The sequence below is a fragment of the Manis pentadactyla genome, chromosome 5 (assembly GCF_030020395.1).
Source record: "Manis pentadactyla isolate mManPen7 chromosome 5, mManPen7.hap1, whole genome shotgun sequence".
NCBI classification, from domain to species: Eukaryota; Metazoa; Chordata; class Mammalia; order Pholidota; family Manidae; genus Manis; species Manis pentadactyla.
In genome coordinates, this window is record NC_080023.1 from 105,072,737 (window position 1) to 105,089,648 (window position 16,912).

At 34.1% G+C, this 16,912-nt stretch overlaps 1 protein-coding gene across 1 annotated transcript in view; it reads left to right on the forward strand.

The window, feature by feature from the left end:
- The window catches only part of LOC118928599 (bridge-like lipid transfer protein family member 1), a 179,059-nt gene extending 166,619 nt beyond the window's left edge, over window positions 1–12,440 (forward strand). Inside the window, 6 exon segments of the mRNA XM_057503269.1 lie at window positions 209–460; window positions 1,102–1,305; window positions 2,905–3,099; window positions 3,863–3,997; window positions 6,384–6,549; window positions 11,710–12,440. Coding sequence (XP_057359252.1) covers window positions 209–460; window positions 1,102–1,305; window positions 2,905–3,099; window positions 3,863–3,997; window positions 6,384–6,549; window positions 11,710–11,926 — 1,169 coding nt within the window. The 3' untranslated portion in view covers window positions 11,927–12,440.
- Window positions 12,441–16,912: the final 4,472 nt, after the last annotated feature.

A 16,912-nucleotide genomic window follows, 5' to 3' on the forward strand; every position in this document is an offset into this window, starting at 1 on the left:
ATTACGATTTTCCATAGTTTATCCATCCTTACGCAGCATCTTTTCCCAGACTGTCTCTTCATTAGCTTCTGATTGACGTTAACCACGTGTTTGTTTTCAGCCCTGGCCTGAGTCACGTCCTACAGAAAGTAGCCAGCTGCTGCCTTCCCCCTGCCATTCAGGATGTTTTGAGGCACTGCGGGATAAGAGGTTTTTGGTTTTCTTGCAGTGCTTGACGCAGCTCACCATCGACACTGGCCTGGAGTACTGAAGGTGGTATCAGGATGCCACATATCCTTATTCCAGATTCCATTACCAGAAGACGGAATGCAGTTTGGAGGATCAATGAGCTTACATGGAAATCATATGACCTTAGCTTGTTTTCATGGCCCAAATTTCCGTTCTAAATCGTGGGCTCTTTTTCACTTAGAAGAACCAAATATTGCTTTTTGGACTGAAGCTCAGAAAATCTGGGAAGATGGTAAAATGACACATTTCCAGCTTTTACTCTTTCTTATCTTCTGAAATGATTATAAATGACAAAGTAATTTTCCTTTCTCCTATCATTTGTCTGTTTTTCTTATGTGTGAAGTCCATCACAATTTGTTAACATGTATCTGCCATGTCAAGGAGCTCACTGCCAATGAGTCAGTATCTGTAAAGTCTGGGACATGTTAAGGGACTTGTTTCTGAACTTGCCATCTTACTCTGTTTCTTACTTAAGGCAGTTAAAGTTTGCAGCTGTGGCTGGCAGAAGTCATCATAATAGTTACTGTGAATATGTCTTGTAAAAACATGAAGAGAGGAAACATAATGGTAGTGTAAGGAGATTATTTGCCAGTCAAGACTGTGATTAACCCAGTTCCTTTTACCTTTAATTTTCTACTCAGTGATTTCAGCGTAATGATAAAGGAAAAAATGGTTGATACTCTTCATCTTACTGGAGATAAACCCAATTACAACTAGAAGAAAAATTATATTTTATGTTTTCTTACTTATGTACTCAATCTTAAAACCTTCCCTATCTATGTATGACTTAGCTAAATCTGTTGCTATAGGGCCACAACCATTTTCTTGCATCTAAATATAGCTTGTTACATTAACACATTTTTTTCCCTCTAGGCTCCAGTGATCATTCTACATATATTGTACAAACTTTGGATTTTCATCTAGGCCATAATACTATGGTTACCAAACCATGTGGTGCTTTGGAAAGTCCTATGGCAACAATAACCAAGATAACAAGGCGTCGCCATGAAAATCCACCCCATGGAGTAGCAAGTGTGAAAGAATGGTTCAATTATGTTACAGCCACAAGGAACGAAGGTTCGATGTTTGATTCCTTGGAGAGATTTGCTTTGTTTTCTGTATTTGGGGCTCTTATGACTGTGTTTAGAATTTAAATGGAGAAGGAATTTTCATTTCTTTAGTTGAACAAAATTTCATTTTACTCCTGCTGACATAAGTAACAATACTAACACCTCACCACCCTGATATTGTAACATTTCATTGACTAAAATTATTTTAGGTGTAACTGGAAACATTCAAAGTAAGATTTGTTTAAAAAAATGAAATTACATTTATTTTATTATAATTGGAAAAATACTTTTATAGCAATACTAAACACTGGAGGTTTTATACAACTAAGTAACACAATGCCACAAACTTAAGGTTCAGACTGGAATAAAATAAAATATATAATATTCCTATTAAGTAATAAGTTTAAGGAAAGCACTTCACCTTTTTTATTTTTTTTATTGAAGGGTAGTTGACACAGTATTACATTAGTTTCAGGTGTACAACACAGTGATTCAACATTTATATACATGATAATTCTAGGTACCAGCTATCACCATACCAAGTTGTTACAATATTTTGACTATATTTAAGGAAAGCACTTTTGATGAGCTTTTTCATTTGATTAGATTCACCAGTCTTATAATAATGTCATAAAAATTCTTATTTTGTGTTAGAGTTCATAGTACTGCTTTTACCAATCATGCCATCTGTATTGGAAGGTGACTAGATTAAGATATGTTAACACTTGAATGTTTTACTTAAAAATGACCTTTAAAAAATGGGAAAGATGATGACATGGGCCACATGGAAAATATTTACTATGGAATCGGCAACGCTAGAGATTAGGGACTGTTAAAAAGGTACAACAAAGAAGAGTATGCGTGTATTAACTATTTTATCTTCCAGATACAAATTTTGGGGGATGGAGTTCTTGGCTGGAATACTATGGAAGGGCTATTAGCATTTTTCTAAGGCAAACATAGTATAACCATAGTACATATGTTGGGGAAAACCAGGACTTTTACCTGATTTCAAGGTCAGGTTCATATTTAATCATAAATTCTATTAGAGTGAAGCAAGTTGACTATGGAGAACTTTGAGCTTAATGAAACAAAAAACAAAATGTGTTGGATTTATCCAAACTTATGTTATTAAGCTTTGGTCTTAAGAATAGTGATATATGTCACTATTTATATATTACATATATATAAAAATATGTGTGTATATGTATTATATATATAAGTGGAGCCTAAATAATTTTAGCCTATGAGAAATTGCACTACCAGTTCGGGGATTCATATACTGCCATTGTTACTTGTGTCAACTTAAGTATAATAAGGAATTATTATAAATAGAACTGAAATAAAACTGGAACATAGGGAATAAAATAGAACTGTTTTCAAAAATGAATATTTTCCCTCCAATTAAATATACAGATAGACATACATTGATAGTTACATAACTATTTCCAAGACCAAAGCTTTATATGGCTCTATTTTTTTTAATGTGTCTTTACTTTCCAAATATAGTAAAAGTTCTGCGTATCATAGAGACATTAAAGCTATAAAATTATCAATGCTTTTTTGTTTACATTGATTCTTACTGTCTTTATTATTATTCACATAGAGCTAAACCTACTTCGTAATGTTGATGCTAATAACACTGAGAATAGCACTACAGTAAAGAATTCTAGTTTGTTGAGTGGATTCAGGGGAGGTTCTAGCTACAATCATGAAACAGAGACTATCTTTGCATTACCGAGGATGCAGCTTGAATTTAAATCCATTCACGTTCAAGAACCACAAGAACCTTCATTACAGGGTACGTGAAAAAACAATCTTTAGTTTCCAAAGTTCTAAGAAAATTCTAAAGGAACTTCAAACTACTGTTCTCTCTCAGGCTGTTTTTGTAATGATGACATACAGTTGACCTTTGAACATAGCAGGGATTAGAGATCCTTTCACCAACCCTCTCTCTTCCTGCAATGAGAAATCCACATGTAACTTCTGACTCCCCCAAAACGTAACTACTAATAGCTTACAGTTGACTGAAAGCCTTACCAGTAACACAAACAGTCAATTAGTACATATTGTCATCAACAATAAAATAAACTGGAAAAAAGAAAAAAAGAATGTTTTTTCAAATTGCCACAGATCTCCAAAATATTTTCCAATGTATTTGTTGAAAAAAACCTGCATGTAAGTAGATTTGTAGAGTTCAAACTTATGTTGTTCAAGGGTCAAGTGTAATGTAAAGCAATTGATTTTCTAGGTCAAACTGATTGATTTTCTTACCAAGTATATGATTTCTGGTGATTTAATCACTTTGTGCCTTGTACTCCTCAGTAAAATAAATATTTGGACTTTATTCGTGGGATTTTTGTGAGTAACAAATGGCATATACTTAAAAAATGTTTAGTAATCATCACCATTCTGTAAATCACATACAGAAACTACTTATTTCCCTATAGCTGCATTTAAACAGTGGATGTTTTACACAGACCTACATATGTCCCTTATTAGTGGCAAGAGAAAGGAACTTACTTCTTTAAATCTTTTCCTGTAAAACAACTTTGCCATTGCAGATGCCAACCTGAAGCCAAAGGTAGAATGTAGTGTGGTGACAGAGTTCACTGACCACATTTGTGTGACTATGGATGCTGAGCTTATCATGTTTCTTCATGATTTAGTGTCGGCTTATCTTAAAGAAAAAGAAAAAGGTGGGTAGCATATCCTTGTTTTGCTTTGTTTTGTTTTTCTTTCAAGCTTCAGTAAAGGCAGCCAGCTGTCAATCCCACTTTTATGGATTTTTATTGGTCTCATGACAAAATGAGTGGAATGTGTCTCCTCTATGAATTACAAATATCAATAAATGAAATAAATATAAATAATAGCAGTAAGACTGTACGACAGACTTTCTGAATGACTGCCAGGTACACAGCACTCTATCCCTCACACTGAATCATGTTATATATGGAAATATTTTGTAAAATGCAGTTATGTACATTATCAGGCCTTGTAGATTGTCCTAAATATTACTAGTCAAAGTGAAATGACTAAAGAATACATAATAAAGTAGCATGAGTTATATCCATAATTGAGAAAACTAAAATAAATCTCTTTGAAATGCAGAAGGCATTTTCTTTTTTACAAACAAATTATTTAGACCTCAGTGGGTGGTGGTTTGTTTTTAGGAGCTAGTTAACAATGATTTGCTCACTGGAAACTTAAATGTTTGCCCATACAGTGGAATGAAAAATTCTAAGGCTGTTAAAAAGAGTAAGGTAGTATGAAATATAATAATATGGAATGCTCTCCAAATATATGATCTTTAGTCATTCAACAATTACTGTAAAACTATATGAATATACAGTGGTAAAATGGGATAAGATTTTTTTTAGGTTGCTTGAAATGGATATAATTTGTTCAAGTCATCATAATATTTCAAAATAGCCTCATGATAAATGTGTAAGTGAAGAAAACAGAAAGATTATCAAAAGAACATGTTGAAAGTACAAAGGTACCGTATAGCATAAATTGAGTCTCTCTTCCATTACTATTCCATCTAGATGTACCAAAAATTCAGTAAGAGTAAAACCAATACTGATGGCTGAGAGAAATCTATGAGACATTAGTTGAAACTTAAAGTAAAATTATTGAAGTCAAACAATAGGAAATAAATATTATAAGTAGATACAATCTTACATATTGTACTAACATATATTAGTCACTGGTAATCCTCTTGTTTTTATCTCTGCCTTCACATTTAAACTTAAATGTGGAGGAAAACATTCTAGATAAACTGGTAATTGTAGAATTCTTTTCTAGTCTACCTAGTTATGAAAGCCTGCTGGATTTCTTTCCCTCAGGTATTATATGAAACCTCTGTAATTTTATGATGTATTGTGTTGGTCTTGGTTTGCCATTAGTTGTATGTATTTCTTAAAAAAAGAAAGAAAGTCTCTTTAATGTAAACTGTTACAAAACATTATTTCAATAAAAAAGAGGGACCGGGGACTTGAATTAAGAGACCTACAGTAACAAAGTATTGCTTTTCAAGGAAATTTCAATTATAGAAATCTTTTTAATAGCCGTAAGTATATTTGCTATTGAAAATGAAAAGCAGTTAAGTTTTGGCCAAAATAAGTGTAAATATCCCTGAGAGAATTCTTAGCAGCATGTGAGACTAGACCGGAATCAGCATCTTTCTAGAACATCAAGATAATTATAACACTGAAACCAACACCAATAATAAACAAAATCAGACCAACTGAGCAGGCCATAACTGAAGACATCTGTTTTCTTATATAGTGTCATAATATAGCTTTATTCTTAGGCTCATTCCCTATCAATGCACCTATTACCCCTACTGCTATTCACAATAAAGTTATACCCAGAGCTACATATGCATTTTACCTAATTAATCAATTATTTTATGCCCAAATTGTGTCTTGAAAATCTATCCCCAGGAGAAATGCTGTATTTATTAAAGATCCTATCAAAGCTATTTTCATCTCAGATTATATTTTAAATATATTACTTATGATTGCCAATTTCAAGACTGTCTTTCATAAAACATTTATTTGATTATTCACTATGAAGAGTGAAAGGGCTGCTTACATTAAAAAGCTCCTAAGTTAGTACCACCATTCAAATCTATATACAGCCAACAACATTTTAAAGCCACTGAGTTGTACCAACTTCAAAATAAGTGAATTGTGTTTCATTAAAGCTGTTAATAAAAAACAAGTCTATCCACCTATAGCCTTTCTTATGGAAACCCTCAATCATCAAATAAATCTCATTCTTTACCATTAGTTTTAGGCACCAAAATGTGTGTAAAACATATGCTATTTACATGTAATTTTACTTGTAAGAGAATAACTTTGATATTGTCTTTCTCTAAGAAATACCAACAGTAATACCAATAGTAAGAAATACTTACAGCTATATTTTAAAACACTACTTTTTAAGAAATTAATTAAATGAGGCTTTGGTTAGTTCATAAATAAAATGATAAATGGAGCCAACTAGTGTTTATATAGTGATTTAAAATAAATTTATAAGGTATATATTTGTAATATTAATGTATTATTTTCATCACAGCCATTTTTCCACCTCGGATTTTATCTACTCGACCAGGACAGAAAAGTCCAATTATTATACATGAGGATAATTCCTCTGACAAAGACAGAGAAGATAGCATCACTTATACTACTGTGGACTGGAGAGATTTTATGTGCAACACATGGCATCTAGAACCCACTCTTAGGTAACTATGGGTGTAGATAACTACCTATATCCTACAGGATTATTATAAGTAAAAGGTCATAAATAATGTACAGGTTAAATGTTTTGCCAAAAATCGTTTTTAGAAGTTAGCTACTTTTAACCTCTACAACTTCTTTCTGCCATTTTTGCTGCTTCCTTCTGCTTTTGCAAGTGCTTCAAGGCAGGGCAAAAGCCACACACACTCCAAGAATAGCTCATTGATTAGCTGTCCACTCTGTGGTATTCTGTGAATCAAGCACTGAAGTATGAGAATAACCCCACTTCTATGGTTACTTTTTTTTTTTTAACCATCTCACCAGGATGTATTTTCACGTAGTTCAGGTAGCTATAGTAAGTAGACTGTTCTGTTACTTAGTTTGAGAAGATGCAGTAGGTGTCATAAACCATCATTAAGGAACCATTACAGTTTCTCACATATGTCATAATAATGTAATAGAGCCTACAATGTCATAGTGTCTTTCTATCTTTCAATATAAAATCATCGCTGAAATGCTGAATTTAATGCTGTCAGATTCAGGTTCCTTTACTGAGTGATATTGTACTACAGTCATGGTCCCAATTACAACAACTTGTTTTCATATCAAAATTTTTAAAGTATTTTCTGGTTTTAGTTGTATTTATCATTGCTGCTAAACCAGTGGTACTTATAATGTATGTCCATGTTGGTGATTAACATTCAACAACCTTCATGTTATTTTTCCTTTTCTCTCATCTGATTTTTTTAATCAAATTATAACTGTGCTATATATGCAAAACATCATATATAAATCACATGGTAAACACAAACCAAAAACCTATACCAGAAACACAAAAAATAAAGAGAAAAGTATCCAACTTTAATAACAAAGAATGTTATAAAACACAAAGGAGAGAGCAAGGTAAGAAAGGACCAGACCTTAACAAAAACAACCAGAAAACATTTAACAAAAGAATGGCAATAAGTACATCTCTCACAAAAATTACTTTAAATGTAAATGGACTAAATGTTCCAATCAAAAGACATAGTGTGACTGAATAGATTAAAAAACAAGACCTATCTATATGCTGCCTATAAAACCCCAAATATCCAAAGCAATCCTGAGAAGGAAGAATAAAACAGAGGGAATTACGCTCCCTGACTTCAAGCTCTACTACAAAGCCACAGTAACCAAGACAATTTGGTACTGGCACAAGAACAGAACCACAGACCAATGGAACAGAATAGGGAGCTCAGATATAAACCCAAGCATGTATGGTCAATTAATATACGATAAAGGAGCCATGGATATACAGAGGGGGAAATAATAGCCTCTTCAACAACTGGTGTTGGCAAAACTGGACAGCTACATGCAAGAGAGTGAAACTGGATTATTGTCTATCTCCATATACAAAAGTAAACTCAAAATGGATCGAAGACCTGAATGTAAGTCATGAAGCCATAAAACTCATAGAAGCAACACAGGCAAAAATCTCTTGAATATTAACATGAGCAACTTTTTCCTGAACACATCTCCTTGGCAAAGGGAAACAAAATAAAAAATAAACAAATGGGCCTACATCATGCTAAAAAGCTTCTGTACAGCAAAGGACACCATCAGCAAAACAAAAAGGCATCCTACAGTATGGGAAAATATATTAGTAAATGACATATCCAACAAGGAGTTAACATCCAAAATATATAAAGAACTCACATGCCTCAATACCCAAAAAGCAAATAACCTGATTAAAAAATGGGTGGAGGATATGAAAAGACACTTCTCCAAAGAAGAAATTCAGATGGCCAACAGGCACATGAAAAGACGCTCCACATTGCTAATTATCAGGGAAATGCAAATTAAAACCACAATGAGATATTACCTCACACCAGTAAGGATGGCCAACATAGAAAAGAATAGGAACAATAAATGCTGGCAAGGATGCAGAGAAAGGGGAACCCTCCTACACTGCTGGTGGGAATGTAAACTAGTTCAACCATTGTGGAAAGCAGTATGGAAGTTCCTCAAAAAACTAAAAATAGAAACACCATTTGACCCAGAAATTCCACTCCTAGGAATTTACCCTAAGAATGCAGGAGCCAAGTTTCAAAAAGACATATGCACCCCTATGTTTATTGCAACACTATTTACAATAGCCAAGACATGGAAGCAACCTAAGTGTCCATCAGTAGATGAATGGATAAAGAAGATGTGATACATATACCCTATTCAGCCCTAAGAAGAAAACAGATCCTATCATTTGCAACAACATGGATGAAGCTAGAGGGTATTATGCTTGGTGAAATAAGCCAGGCAGAGAAAGACAAGTACCAAATGATTTCACTCGTCTGTAGAGCATAAGAACAAAGCAAAAACCAAAGGAACAAAACAGCAGTAGACTCACAGAACCCAAGAATGGACTAACAGCAGTTGCCAAAGGGAAAGGGACTTGGCGGGGAGGGGGGCAGAGGGAGGGAGAAGGGGAATAAGGGGCTTTGTGATTAGCACACATAATATAGGAGGGGGGGCACAAGGAAGGCAGTATAGCATAGAGAACACAAGTAGTGACTCTATAGCATCTTATTACACTGATGGACAGTGACTGTAACAGGGTATGTGGTGGGGACTTGATAATGGAGGCATCTAGTAACCACAATGTTGCTCATATAATTGTATATTATTGATACAAAAAAATATATATATATATAAGCAGTGGATCTGAATATACATTTTTCCAAAGAAGACACACAGATGGTCAACAGACTCATATCAACATTATTAAGCATCATGCAAATACAATTCAGCACCACAATGAGATACCACCTCATGCTGGTTAGAATGGCTAATACCACCAAGACAAAGCATATTAAGTGTTGACAAGGATGTGAGGGAAAGGAAACCCTCATTTACGGCTGGTGGGATTGCAAATTGGTGCAGCCAGTATGGAAAGCAGTATGAAGGTTTCTCAAAAAACTAAAAATCAAACTACCATATGACCCCGCAATCTACTTCTTGGAATTTACTCAAAGGAAACAAAATCAGTAATTTGAAAAGACATGTGCACTCCTGTGTTTATCACAGTATTGTTTACAATAGCCAAAATATGGAAACAACTGAATGTTCACCGAGAAATGAATGGATAAAGAAGTGTTATATATGTAAAATGAAGTATTACTTAGGCATAAAAAGAAAGATCCTGCCATTTGCAACAACATGGGTAGACCTACAGAGTATTATGCTAAGTGAAATAGGTCAAAGGCAAATACTGAATGATTTCACTTATATGTGGAACCTAAAAAAACAAATGAAGAAAACTGTATAAGGTCATAAACACACAGAATAGACTGGTGGTTACCATAGGGGCATGGGTGAAAAAGGTGAACAGAAAAAAATAAATGAGAGTGTTTGATATCTTGATCTGGGCAATGGTTAGATAAGTGTGTACATATGTCAAAATTCATCAAGCTGTACACTAAGATTTGTGCATTTTATTGTATGTACCTCAATGTGGATTTTTAATTTAAAAAATAAAAAATATACGTACTTGTCTGAATCATCGAATAATGGTAGCCAAAAGCCTCTCTCACTTCAGCACAATATTCTCCAGAATGATACAGATTTAGATGAAGTTATTATTCAGACATATTTATGCCACAAAATAATTCCAAACAAAATCTACATTATACAGTGGATTCCTATATATGCAGAAAAATAGTGATGACTTTGTATTAATTTGTGTTGAATTTGTTGTAACCAACACACTTTTATTAATTTGTACATACACTCATGATAAATATTAACAGTGTCAGTATTCAGGAACAGTATTAAAATACTGCAAATGTGCCAGTGCTGGAACTGTTTAGAAGATTGTTTTGTATTTGTCAATCTAATGAAATTAACTATCTTTTAATTTATAATCATAAAAGTAGTTAAACCATAATTACATTCCTTATTTTAACATACTACCAGGAGACTAAGAAATATGACTTAGTGGTAGGGAGCATGGTAAAGCACTCTGGCTCTAAGCATAGCTTTATAGCCTAGCTGAGTGTCCTTTGCCAAAGGACCTGAATTCTCTCTATCTCAGTTGCCTCGTATGAAAAAATTTGAATAGTATTACCTACCTTGTAGGGTCATTACAATGGTCAAATTAACTAACTAATGGAAAGTGTGTAACTATTAATATCCCCCTTTTCCCTACCCAAATTCAGGACCAACTGAAATAGTGGGCTAGAGGCAGCTGAAAATCAAAAAGACGATTTCAATACTGATAAAGCTGATAACAAAGAATGTGGTTTGGATATCTGGCAACAGTGGTCTTCTACTACAAAGTCCAGGTTTGGACTTACCTACAGGGTCTCAGTAATGCAGAACTCAAAGGGCAGTGAAGGGGGTGAGGCTGGAGTGGTGCAGTCAGCAGCCCTGTGTACTCAGCCTAGCCATGACCAGTCTCGGGCTAACCTATTTAGGAGCCTGTCCTTGAAAACCCCGTGGTACAGAGGAACAGACCAAAATGAGAGAAGACAGGGAGGAGGATACTAAACTACACTACTCAGTTACCTGTTCATTTGCTATCAGATAAATCGTCAGTAAGAGGGCAGAAAAAGGCTTACAGTGTTTTACTAATGGCTGTTACTCTAAATGGAAGGAAATACCAGGAGTAGGGAGAAAACGATTCTTCAAACATGTTTTGCACATAGAAAGCAATCAGTAAATATTAGCGTTTTTTCCCCACCATTATGCCCCATGCTTGTTGAACTCTCTCTTTTCAGCTTTATTGAGGTACAACTGGCAAAAAATAAGATATTTTAAGTGTAGAATATTATGATTTGATATACATTGTAAAAGGATTCTCTGCATCAAGTTAGTTAACATCTTTAGAATGAACCAGCTGTCCTTTAAATGTTTAAGAAGGCTGCATAATTTAAGAGACCTAAATTAAAATAATCAGAATGAAATGGACTAAATGCCATTGCTGTTTGGGCTCTCAAGGATACTTATAATCGCAATTTTTTTAATGTTATTAGAGTGATTCCAGGAATTTTAGGTTATATTACTCAATGTAACTACTGAAAATACATTGTCTTGAGCATATTATGGAGCTTTGTTGATGTTCTTAAACCTTACCTTCAGAACTGTGCTAGGGCACTGTACTACTTAATAATTATTATGTATAATTATTTTAGACTAATTTCTTGGACTGGAAGAAAGATTGATCCAGTAGGCGTTGATTATATCCTTCAAAAATTGGGCTTCCATCATGCCAGGACCACTATTCCTAAATGGCTTCAGAGAGGAGTCATGGATCCACTGGACAAAGTTCTGTCAGTTCTTATCAAAAAACTTGGTACTGCACTGCAAGATGAAAAGGAAAAGAAAGGGAAAGACAAAGAAGAACACTAAGAAACTTACTTGATCTGTGAACAAATTATTACTGTGTCCGTTAAGTTTTATTACACTGGAGTGGTTTTTTTTTTTGTATAGTAGTAGTATTTTAAACATAACTTTCAATAATTCTAATTTTGTGGCCATTATATTAAAAGTTTGTAAAATAACCTGTTTATTGTAGTTACACCATCTGTGTACAGTGAAATATTGCATGATAATGTAAATTTTGTGAAAAACTAGATGAAAATATATAAATCTGCTCATTAGGGTTTATAATTGTATTAGGTGCAATATGATTCCTACATCTTTAAAATATTTTCAGAATAACTGTGAATTTCCTTTGTTATTGGCCATAACTTTTAGGAAAAATATTGTTGATAATGTGATTTTCTTTTTGGTCATTAATTGCCTTTTCTTTTTAAAAAATGTAGTCTTATATAGATATTTGTATATAGTCTGAGTAATTGTGATATGATTAAGTGCCACTAAAATATTGTTTGTAACTATTGTAATAAAGTCTATAATTGGTTTCAGTCTGTATGTAGTTGGTTTTGAATCTTTTCTTCCTTTGATAGCCATAGCTTATTTTGTAATTAACAGATGCCCATCCTGTTCAGCTATTGTATTTCTTTTGAAGTATCATCGATATACAATCTTATATTGGGTACGAGTATACAACACAATGGTTCAGCAGTTATCCGTATTACTAAATCCTCACCTCCACTAGTGCAGTTACTATCTGTCAACATAGAAAGATGTTACAGAATCATTGGCTGTATTCTCCATGCTGTACTACTATCCCTGTGACCAACCTACATTATGATTGATAATTTTTGTGTCCCTAGATCACCTACCATCACCCTCCCCACCTAGCCCCACCCCTTCCCAATGATAACCACCAGTCACTTCACAGTATCTATGAGTTTACTGCCATTTTGTTGATTTTGTTCTTATATTCCACAAATAAGTGAAATTATACAGTATTTGTCTTTCTCTGCCTGGCTTATTTCACTTAGCATAATGCCCTCCAGGTCCATCCATGTTGTTGCAAATGACAGGATTTCTTACTTCTTTATGGCTGAATAATATTCCATTGTATATATGTGCCACATCTTCTTTATCCATCTATTGATGCACACTTAGGTTGCTTCCATAACTTGGCTATTGTAAATAATGTGGCAGTAGACATAAAGGTACACATAGCTTTTCAAATCAGGGATTTTGTTTTCTTTGGGTAAATTCCTAGAAGTGGAATTACTGGGTCATATGGCATTTATATTTTTAATTTTTTGAAGAACCTCCATACTGCTTTCCACAGTGGCTACACCAATTTACTTTCCCACCAACAGTATAGGAGGGTTCCCATTTCTCTACAGCCTTGTCAACACTTGTTTCTTGACTTTTGGATAGGGGCCATTCAAATGTGTGAAGATTTACAAAAATTAGTTAAGGGAGGATGTAATCAGGGAGAGGTACAGCAGAGACTTCATACATATTAGGTATTGTTCTATTGCTTAAGCTAGTGGTAAGTACCCAGTTTTTTGTTTTTATATACTATATTCTTTATATCTTTATATGCATTCTTTTGGTCATATGAAGGCAAATTTATAATGTGTGTATGTATAATACATACTATACATACATGTATAATTTATATGCATTAAGTATAAACAAGATTTTTAAATAATAGAAAAATCTAAAATAATATTAAAAAGTAGCTGTAATACTGTTAATCACAACTCTGGCTTGAAATCTAGCCAAGTCAGTACAGTCAGTTTAAAGGTTGGGTGAAGAGTAGAACTGAAGAACCTGGAGCTAGAAGACAGCTCAAGAATGCATTTGGTGCCGACTCTTGCACGTGGGTAGGTAAGGCAGTATTATCTCTGACTGATTAAAAAAAAACTCCAAAAGAGCCAAGATACTTAGCTGAGCATATATTTATACAGTATATGTTGGTAGAAGAATTAAGGCTTGCGATCAATGTCAAACAGCATCTTAGTAACGCAACTAAAATTAAAATCCTAGTGTCTAGAGTCATAATCTGTATTCTTTCTGCTAGACCCTCTTATCTGTGACCTGTCTGATCTCTGTATCCCCTCTAACCATCCCTATGGTTGAGGACTACAGGTACATTACTTCTGTTGGACAGGCTTACCAGAGAAGCAAATACTATGCCTACTTTGAATCTAATGTCTAAGATGATACTGTCAGGAAGTTATTTCATAAAACAAAGTAACCAAAAATTAAAGAAATTGGTTCCTTGAGTCCTACTTCAGGTATTAATTCTCCACTTCAAAGAAATAGTACACCAGTACTGTTGTAAACATTAAAAATTGCTCATGGCTTTAATCAATTATGAGATTACAAAAATGATGTAAGTATAAACTTACTGTATTTCTGGCACTTACTGTGATAATGTTATAGAAAGAAAAGGGCAGTTTAAATCTAACTGTTCCATATTTCTGTGGCTTTGTTAGATAAAGCTATTAGAAAACATTTATGCATTGCTGATAGGAATGTAATTTGGTACAAACCCATGGAGGACAATTGGGCAAAAGCTATTAAAATTACAAAAGCATAACTCCTATGTTTATTGTCATATTATTTTAAATAGTGCAGATATGAATGCAACCAAAGTGTCCACCAACAGATATATAGGTAAAGAAGACTGAGGTAAATGTACAGTAGAATATTACACAGCCATAAAAAAGAAAGAAATCTTGCCATTTGCAGCAACATGGATGGACCTACAGGGTACTATTTGTAGTGAAATAAGCCAGGCAGAGAGAAACAAATATCATATGATCTCACATGTGGAATCTAAAAAACAACAAACAAAACAGAAATAGAACTCATAAACACAGAGAAGACTGGTAGTTACCATGGGAGAGGGGTTGGGGGTGGTGAGAGAAATAGGTGAAAGGGATGAAGAGGCACAACATCTCAAACATAATATAAATCAGTCATGGGAATGGAAAGTACAGCATAGAGAATAAAGTCAATAATACTATAACATCTTTCTATGTTGATATTAACTGCACTTAGTGGAGTTTGTTGAGTCACTATACTTGAGAACAATATAATACTATATATCAACTGTACTTCAATTTAAAATTATAAAAGCATAATCTCTTACTGAACAATGTCATTACTGGATATACCTGCACATGTGTGAAATTATTATATTAAAATATTTGTTGCAGTATTATTTCTAAGAAATGGTTGGGAACAATTCAAATGTCCATCAACAGAAGAAGGTTAAATAAAATATGACAGACTCATTTAGGGGGATACTTTGAAACTGTAAAAAAATGAACAAGGATGATCTCTAATGTCCTTAAATGAAAAAAGCAAGATTCAGCCAAATGTGTAGACAACAAGGTTTCTAGGTGGTCTATCAAAATTGTATTCTGAGTATCACATACCTTGATCTATTCTAGTAAGTCATGCATGATACATATAGGTTTTCTGTAAAATTCCAGTAAAATATAACAACACTTAAAAGGATTTTTTCCTAAAAGATTATAATTTTAGGCCCACGTTAAGAGCTGTGATTTGCAAACTATCTTGAGTGAAGAACCATTTTTAACCATTGCCCATCTGAAACACCAAATTTAAATCTGAAGTATCTAAACTACCAAAGCAATGCTTTGTAACATACAATAAGAATAAATTATTCAAAATGAAAAAATACTCAGACATACAAAATATAAGTTCAAGTTTTTAATTATTAAACTTTATTACTAGATTCAAGTGTTTAGGTTCTATCAATTGCTATAAGAATTTCTTAAATACTCTCAATTTCCATACTTACTGCTGAATAGTAACAATTCATGGAGTGCCCTCGGTTTGTGGACTATAAATAGAATTACTCTAGAACCTTCATCCTCCCCATGGAATAGTGTCTTCTAAAGTTCAATGGAATAACCCTGATTACCTGTGTGGACTGGTCATTCTCTATGACAGTTGATAAGTGCCATACCCAGAATACTTGTGCCCTTTCCACAGTGAGAACTGGATACCCATCTCCCTGTGTCACTAGCACATATTCTAAAGTCAGTTCAGTATTTTTTTTTTCATTTTCTATTTTAAACAGATTGTCCTTACCTACACATGTTAGATGGTTTAATAATCATCAATTTAGCAATATTCAGTAAGTTCTGATTATGTGAATTTTGCTTTACCTGTGTAGGTCAGAAAGTCAAGCAATTCAAGACCAGGGAAGGCCCCAAACGCAAGGTCAAAGGGCTTGTTCAGACAATGACATGTGGCACACCCTTAGGAAGCTCTCAAAAGAACTATCAGATGTTGGGAGGCATTTCTGGAGTAAGGTGCTGTTAAAAGCACAAAAATCTCAAATGCTGTAAAGAGCAGGGCCAAGTAGACCCTGGTTGTTACAATGTATGTATACCCAGTGGTCTGGATTTGGGGATGTAATGTAGGTAATGACAAAGCTTGGGCTTTCAGAATAAATACAGGCTGGTCAGGTCATCAAGTCAGCTGCCAAGTAAAATGGTACAGAATGGACCAAAAAGTTGCTAAACTAATTCTCTTTCATAAGCTCCTTTCCCCTGGCTTCATGTTTCCATTATGAAGAACTTCCACCAGAATAATAACCCAGTGTTTCTCCCAGCCTGTGTTCACTTCCCTCAAAAGTAACTTAATCTGTTTGGTGAACTACAGACAAGCAAATGAGTTCAGCCTCTTTTACCTTTTGAAGCCAGCCAGCCTGCAAGGAGAGTGCAATTCTGATTTTCTCTGTTGTGAATGTTGTAAGGGGCAAGTTGGACTTACCCAGCCTGCAATGATAGGATGAGAATGAGTAAGTTTGTGTATTTAGAGAGTATCAGAAACTCCATTCAGCCACACCTCTGAGCCACGGTTTACAATTTAAATTCTTTAAACAATAAATCTTTTTTCTTTAACCTTCTTATCTCTACCATCTGTGTCCCTCAATGAATTTCAACCTTTGGAGAAGAGGAAGCAGGTGTTTTTGACCTT